The sequence below is a fragment of the Microtus ochrogaster genome (assembly GCF_000317375.1).
Source record: "Microtus ochrogaster isolate Prairie Vole_2 chromosome 6 unlocalized genomic scaffold, MicOch1.0 chr6_random_2, whole genome shotgun sequence".
Classification (NCBI taxonomy): Eukaryota; Metazoa; Chordata; class Mammalia; order Rodentia; family Cricetidae; genus Microtus; species Microtus ochrogaster.
In genome coordinates, this window is record NW_004949095.1 from 13648347 (window position 1) to 13656769 (window position 8423).

Sequence of the window (8423 nt, forward strand, 5' to 3'; positions counted from 1 at the left end):
ATGTGGGTCTCTGTCTCTATCTCCATCCATCGCCAGATGAAGGTTCTATGGTGATATGCAAGATATTCATTAGTATGGTTATAGGATCGGGCCATTTCAGGCTCTCTCTCCTCAGCTGCCCAAGGATCTATTTGGGTACATCTCTCTGGACCCCTGGGAACTCCTCTAGAGTCAAGGCTCTTGCCAACCCTAAAATGGCTCCCTTAATTAAGATATATACTTCCCTGCTCCCATATCCATCCTTCCATTATCCCAACCATCCCATTCCCCCAAGCTCTCCCCATCCTCCCCTTCTCATTTTTCTCTCCCCATCTCCCCTTTTCCCCCATCCCACCCAACCCCCAGTTCCTAATTTTTGCCCAGCAATCTTGTCTACTTCCAATATCCAGAAGGATAACTGTTTTTCTTTGGGTTCACCTTCTTATTTAGCTTCTCTAGGATCACGAATTATAGGCCCAATGCCCTTTATTTATGGTTAAAAACCAATTATGAGTGAGTACATCCCATGTTCATCTTTTTGTGTCTGGGTTACCTCACTCAGGATAGTGTTTTCTGTTACCATCCATTTGCATGCAAAATTCAAGAAGTCATTGTTTTTTTACCACTGAGTAGTACTCTAATATGTATATATTCCACACTTTCTTCATCCATTCTTCCGTGGAAGGGCATCTAGGTTCTTTCCAGGTTCTGGCTATTACAAATAATGGTGCTATGAACATAGTTGAACAAATACTTTTGTAGTATGATAGGGCATCTCTTGGGTATATTCCCAAAACTGGTATTGCTGGATCCTAAGGTAGGTTGATCCCAAATTTCCTGAGAAACCGCCACACTGCTTTCCATAGTGGTTGCACAAGTTTGCATTCCCAGCAGTGGATGAGTGTACCCCTTACTCCACAACCTCTCCAGCAAAGGCTATCATTGGTGTTTTTTATTTTAGCCATTCTGACAGGTGTAAGATGGTATCTCAAAGTTGTTTTGATTTGCATTTCCCTGATTGCCAAGCTAAGGAGGTTGAGCATGACCTTAAGTGTCTTTTGGCCATTTGAACTTCTTCTGTTGAGAATTCTCTGTTCAGTTCTCCTGTTCTTTTGGTTTTTATTTTTGGTGATGTTATTGTGTGTGTTTTTCCCTTCTTTGGGATTTGCTGCTGTGAGATCATCTATTTTTTGTGTTTTTGTAGATGTAGCCAACTTCCTTAGGTTGGAGTTTTTCTTCTAGTACTTTGTGTGGGCTAGGTTTGTGACTAGGTATTGGTTAAATCTGGTTCTGTCATGGAATATTTTGTTTTCTCCATCTATGGTGATTGAAAGTTTTGCTGCATATACTAGGCTGGACTGGCATTCGTGGTCTCTTAGTGTCTATATAATGCTTGACCAGGACCTTCTGGCTTTCATTGTTTCCATTGAGAAGTCAGGTATAATTCTGATAGGTCTGCCTTTATATGTTACTTAGCCTTTCTCTTTTGTAGCTCTTAGTTTTCTTTCTTCATTCTGTATGTTTAGTGTTTTGATTATTATGTGGCGAGGGGACTTTTTTTTTATCCAATCTGTCTGGTATTCTGTAAACTCTTGTATCTTCATAGACATATCGTTCTTTAGGTCGAGAAAGTTTTCTTCTATGATTTTGTCATCTGTGTTTTTGAGTTGGACTTCTTCTATCCCTAATATTCTTAGGTTTGGTCTTTTAATGGTGTCCCATATTTCCTGAATATTTTGAGTTATGCTTTTATTAGATTTAATGTTTTCTTTGACTGATGAGTCTATTTCCTCTGTTATATCTTTAATGCTTAAGATTCTTTCTTCCATCTCTTGTATTCTGCTGTTTATGCTTACATTTGTGGTTCCTGATCATTTTCTCATGATTTCTGTTTCTATAATACCCTCGGTTCATGTTTTCTTTATGGTCTCTATTTTGGTTTTCAAGTCTTAAATAGTTTCATCTGTTTTATTGCTTTTTCTTGGTTTTCTTTAAGGGATTTGTTGATTTTCTTCCAATTTTTTGTTTGTCTTTTCTTCCATTTCTTTGAACGAATTTTTCATTTCCTCTTTAAGGGCCTCAAACATTCTCCTAAAGTTATATTTTTAGATCAGTTTCTTCTGTTTCATCTATAATGAGGTGTTCAAGTCTTGCTGTTATAGAGCCACTAGTTTTTGTTGGTATCGTGTTGCTCTTTATGGTGTTGAGTGTGTTCTTACCTTGTCTACCCATCTTTTCCTCTGATGGGTGTAGTTGGGGCTGTGTCTCTGGTAATCAGTCTTCCAGGTACCAGTGGATCCAAGGCTCAGATGGTTGCTCCTTATAGTTCCTTCATGAAGAGTATAAGTTATAAACTGAAATAAATCCTCTTTACCCCAAGTTTCTTTTGATCATGGTATGTCTTAGTTATTAATAAATCGCTTTGAAGAGACACCATGACCAAAGCAACTTATAAAAGAAAGCATTTAACTAGGGGGTTTATAGTTTCAGAGGGTCAGTCCATCTCCATTGTGGAGATAAGCATGGCACTGGAGTGGGGCAGTAGCTGAGAACTTACAGCTATCTGATACAAAAGCCAGGGGTAGAGAGAGGGAGACTGAACTGGGTGTGGGCTTCTGAAACATCAAACTCACCCTGAGTGACATACCTCCTCCTCCAAGACCACATACCTCTTAATCTTTCCTAAACAGTCCATCAGCTAGGAACCAAACATTCTAATAGAGGAGCCTCTGAGGGCCATTTTTCTTCAGACTACTATAGTGTTTATCACGGGGAACTACACAAACTAGAACACAGACCTTCAGTCAGAGGTGATCTCTCTTCCTTCTTGTTCCTCGTCTCTTCTAAGTCACTCACACTTTTCTGTCTTTATGTATCGTCATCATCCTCCTCCTTCAGGACTTAAGAACAATACACACTCTCATTCTCCCTTGAAATCCCTGCCCACCTTTTCAACTATTTGACTTTTTCCTCTTAAATCCTGTATCCTGTCATTTTACTTTTTGGTAATGTTCTTTTAAAGTCATTTGATTTTCATGCTATCTACATCACTAGATTTATGGGGCCTTAAAGGAAAATAGTAGCTTAGAAGCCTTTCACATTGTTCTCAGACCATCATTGATATTCTTGAAGCATTTACCGAGAGAATCAGATGATTAAGTGTGGAGCCCTTCAGGAATTTTCTTCATGTCTCTTGCAGAGATGCTGCGTTTTCCTTATGTGGAGTAGAAACAAAGAACACTGATTTGAAAATTTGTGTCTCTTAGTAACCTGAAATAATTAAAAATGTTTATATTTTGAACCAATTTGTTCTTCATTTTCAGGACTGTTGGGAAAGATCTTAATAGCTATTCGAGATGCATGTTTTGAAATCTCAGCGATGCAGATGGTGAGTGGTTTGCAATGAGCCATAATGTATGGAAGAATTGTTTTTTAATTAGCCTTAAACTGTGTTTAACTGTTCACCATTCACTTGAGATTTGAATTTATTAAAATCAAAGACATACAAATTCAATAACCGGCTGGATCTGTGGAGTAGTCCTTTAACCACAGCGCTCTGGAAGGAGAGGTGGGTGTGCATTTGAGGCCAGCCCGATGTATGTGGGGAGTTCCCGGCTAGACAAAAGCAACAACGAAACAAAACAACAGCAACAAAAACCCAAACTCGAAACTTGATAATAAAAACACATTTTAGTTATTTAATCTATATAACCATTCACTAAGATACTAACGTTCAGTATATTGATAAACCTGATTTAAGCTTCGGAGTTTCTTCGTTTCTTAGAATTTCAGCTGAGAAGTAGGGAACAAGACTGTTTTCGTCTTACAAATGGCAAACAGAATCAAGGTGAGGTGTGTCAGTGAGCATCCTGTGTTCTAGGTTTCTTAGCAAACAGTGAAGGAATAATGGAATGTGAGCTCAGATTCTTTGGCATTCTCAACCTGGGGCTAATTTTTACACTGTCCCCCAAGTGTTAATGTATTTACTCTCCCCCGTGGCTCTTAAGCCTCAAGCCCACCCTCACTTAGAATTGCCTCCTGAGACAATCTCAGAAAGTCTCTGACTGGAGTCATAACACATATTTTGGTAGCAGTGGATACCTTTGTGCTCTAATCTCTGGTAAGAAATCATTATAAATATGATAAATATGAACTTATGATGGGGGCCTTATAGTGTCATGGTAAATGCAATCAATTGTTGATGTCTAGAGTCAGAGATAGCATTTTCAGAATCTAGGGTCAACAGTTTTCTAGGCATTGACCCTGGTCAGGCATCCTTAGCCTCAGTTTCTCTTATAGGCCATGGGAATGTTAGTATTTGCCACTGTGGGTTGTGTTGTAGATTAAATAGACCTTTATTAAAGTTATGTTGAATGTCACATTTTGATGTACTAGTAGTAAAAGTTGAATGAATATAGCAGAAAGCACTGAAGTCAAACCGACCCCCTCCCTATAATAGTCATGCTGTCCATTGTGGTCACTCCTTCCCACCTGAGCTGCTGACTGTGTAGATTGGCAGTTCTCAGTGAGCTGCAGCCTTGGCAATAGGAGAGGCCAGCAAAGAAGGTAAAATTAGGGTTCAGATGCCTTTTCTTTAAACTGGTGTTTTAATCGGTGAGACTAAAATAAAATTTTATTCCTAACTGAATTTAAAATCAACCTTGATAAGAAGTTGTTAGGTTGTGTTTCATAAGCACATATATCTTAGTCACACTTGATTTGATGTCTAGAAGGAAGTCCTGCTGACATGTCTAAGTGCTTTATTACAAACCAGTTTTAACGATTTTTCCAAATACTTGGGAGGACAATAGTATATCTTTCCATTCTCTCAATATGCTTTGAAGGACCCGTGCTTAGCAACATTTTTTTCTTTGTATGTCTAATCTACCAGTAAACAGCATTATACTGCCAATGCCTATTTTGAAACCCTATCAAGAATAGGGTGTCATTCTAAATCTTGTAGAGTATTGAATGAGAGCGTGGTCATTGGGATCAGATTCCTGGACTGACAGACGGCAATTTGGAGAGGTCTCCTGGTGCCGCTAAGTCCTAGCAGTAACATGCTAAGTACTTATGCCATAGGATTGTGAAAACTATGAGATGGTACATGCATAAAACCTTTAATAATACTTTCTCCTTCTAAGAATAAATTATTCAAGATTTACATTTTGAAGTTAAAAGAGGAAGACAGGTATGGTGGCAAGTAGCTGGAATTCCAGCTCTTGGAATGCTGAGCCAGAGCAGTCACAAGTTCAAGGCTAGCCTGGGCTTCATAGTGTCTCCAAGACTAGTGTCGGGGAAAGATGCCTCACAGCAAAAAGTTAAAGTATGTGTGCAAGGAATGATAAATACTGAGTGCGAAGTCCTGCTCCCTTGTTTGACTTGCTTTTTTCTTTTTTTAATGTAGTTCAATATGGATCGGGTTAATGTTGAAGAATTCTATGAAGTTTATAAAGGCGTAGTACCTGAGTATAATGTAAGTATCAAAATAAATGTAAAATAATGCACCTGAAAGTAATGTGTCTGTTTCAAATCTTGGAAATCTTATAATTACTGAACGTATTTTTTTTTTTTTTTTTTTTGTGGTTTTTCGAGACAGGGTTTCTCTGTGGTTTTGGAGCCTGTCCTGGAACTAGCACTTGTAGACCAGGCTGGTCTCGAACTCACAGAGATCTGCCTGCCTCTGCCTCCCGAGTGCTGGGATTAAAGGCGTGCGCCACCACCGCCCGGCTACTGAACGTATTTTTAACGATGATTTATAAACTATATATCTGATAAAGGATTAATATCCAAATCTATTAATAACTCAAACAGCTCAATAGCAAGATGACAGTTAACTTAATTTTTAAAGTGGACAAAGAACCAGGTAATGGTGTATGACTGTACTTAATACTTGGGAGGCAGAAGTAGGAGGATCAGGAGTTCAAGGCCAGCTTGAGCAGCTTAGTGAATCCTATCTCAGAAAAAAAAAAGATTAAAAAAAAATGAGGGAGAGAAGAAAATACAAAGAATCTGAAGTGGTTATTTCTTAAAAGAGCAAATGTGATTGACAGATGAATGAAAGACAATCAGCACGGGGCTGAAGAGAGGGCTCAGTGGTTTGGAGGGCTTGCTGCTATTTAGTGGGCCGAGTTCAGTTCCTAGGACCTCCAGCTATTTCATCTTTTAAAGCTTTTATTAGCCTATGTATAGAATGAAAATGATGCAATATTATAATATGGCTGTAAGAATTAATCCAACAAGGCCTGGCGGTAGTGGCGCACGCCTTTAATCCCAGCACTCGGGAGGCAGAGGCAGGAGGATTTCTGTGAGTTTGAGACCAGCCTGGTCTACAAGAGCTAGTGCCAGGACAGGCTCCAAAGCTACAGAGAAAACCTGTCTCGAAAAAAAAAAAAAAAAAAAAAAAAAAAAAATTAATCCAACAAATCATGTAACGTGATCTCTTCATTGAGAGTACTTGGTGAATATTAGCTGCTGTGGCTGTTGTTTCTGTTACTGTTTAGTTTAGTAGTAGTCTTTGTAGTAGATTTTTGTTGATTTTTATACTTACATTCAAACTTACTTCAAAATTGTCTTTAAAAGGATAATTTTGACCTTATTCTGTTATCATGAGACCAGCATATATTGATTGAGCATTCACTATAGACTACGGTTTTGTGATGAAGGCACATGATGTCAGTTCATTCAAGTTGAAGTCTAGTAAGAACAGACAGTAAAGAACCATTCCATGTGCAACTGACTATCTTAGGTCAACCAAAGACTCTTTTAAAAAGGTAAACAGCCAAGTTTTTAGAAAATTTCTTCTTAGCTAAAAATTGGGAGACCAAAACATTTTGAGTTAAGTTTTAAAGGAACATGTGTGTTTGGTTGCAGTCTTTGTCTGCTTGTCTGTTCGTCCTTCTGTTTTGCTCATTTGGAATAGTCTATATGCCTGCTGTTCTAAATCCTGGCTGCTGCCACAGTAGCACAAACTGAGAGACACAAAGAAGGAAGAATGAAGAAAGGCAGAAAATGTGTTTGATATCTCTTCAGACTGAGAACTTGGCATTTTATGTGTAGGCAGGACTTTAATAGCGTGAAAAAGAAAATCAAATCCAACATGATTATGTATAAAAACTAGCAAAGTGGGTTTGGGGTGTGCTTAGGATTCTACTGGGTAGGGTTATATGTATCACATTACTTAATGAAGCCCTTTCTTCTAACTCTGTCATTTCCATTGGGTAGGATGACAACATCTGGGATAATATTTAAATATGTCCTATGATAAGTTATTTTAGTTTGTCTCTGTGCATTATAGATGTAGCAAAGTCATTAAAAGGGCCAATGTGGCCCGGCATAAGCCAGCCTCACTTCTCACCACCGTCCAGTGCAGCATGGTTCTGCTGCTGGCCTTCACTCATCTCAGAAACCCCACCTGTTGATCTTCCTCAAAGTCTGCACTCATTTTCAGTGTTACCTAAAGTGCTTCTCTGTGTTGAGTGTTCCCGACGCTGTGAGACGTGCTTCTCTCTGATCCTGTTCTTCCTCATACCATTTCACATCGATGTTGAGCATTTCCTTAAGTGTCTTTCAACCATTTTAGGTTCCTCTGTTGAGAGTTCTCTGTTTAGGTCTGTACTCTATTTTTTTTTATTAGATTCTATGTTCTTTTGGTGTTCAATTTCTTGAGTTCTTTGTATATTGGAGATCAGACCTCTGTCTGATGTGGGGTTAGTGATCTTTTCCCATTCTGTAGGCTGACATTTTGTCTTGTTGACCGTGCCCTTTGCTTTACAGAAGCCTTTCAGTTTCAGGAGGTCCCATTTATTAACTGTTTCTCTCTGTCTGTGCTGCTGGGGTTACATTTAGGAAGTGGTCTCCTGTGCCAATGCGTTCAAATGTACTTCAGTAGGGTATAGAGTTCTCTTGTATTCTACCCTGAAAATACTGTCTGCTGGGCTCCCTAACTAAAGCCTTTGTCTCTATAGCATTGTGGGAATGCTGGGTACTGCTGTACTTTGCTGTCTGCTGATGTTTTCATGCAGCAAGGTGGAAGAATCATCTGGTTTACTACACTTCTCCATCCCCTTTCCCAAGGGTCACAGTCCCTTGGCCCCTACTATTTGATACACAGAAACGAGTTTTTTCTATTTTTCTATTTTTTTCAAGCTTCTAGATGTTATTCCTTATTGCTAACCACATTATAGACCTTTAAAGGTCCTCCAGGAGAAACAGCACTATTTCTATTTTAGAAATATTAGTTTGATGAAGATGTGCTGAGGGAAAGAGGGGATCTGAGGAAGACGTGCTAGAAATGATGTTAGGTGATGAGAGGAGGCAAAGCATGGCCTTAAAGTGCTAGTGATGCTAGGAGACGCAGGGATGCCGGGAGACGCAGGAATGCCGGGAGACGCAGGGATGCCGGGAGACGCAGGGATGCCGGGAGACGCAGGGATGCCGGGAGA

General features: G+C 39.2%; 1 protein-coding gene across 6 annotated transcripts in view; it reads left to right on the top strand.

Annotated features, from left to right (window-relative positions):
* Nme7 (NME/NM23 family member 7) overlaps positions 1-8423 on the top strand; it is a 142993-nt gene that overhangs the window by 76651 nt on the left and 57919 nt on the right. For all 6 annotated transcript variants that reach the window (XM_005363997.3, XM_013352520.2, XM_013352523.2 and 3 more), the window contains 2 exons: positions 3303-3367; positions 5387-5455. In XM_005363997.3, coding sequence (XP_005364054.1) covers positions 3303-3367; positions 5387-5455 — 134 coding nt within the window. The remainder of the gene's footprint in view (positions 1-3302; positions 3368-5386; positions 5456-8423) is intronic.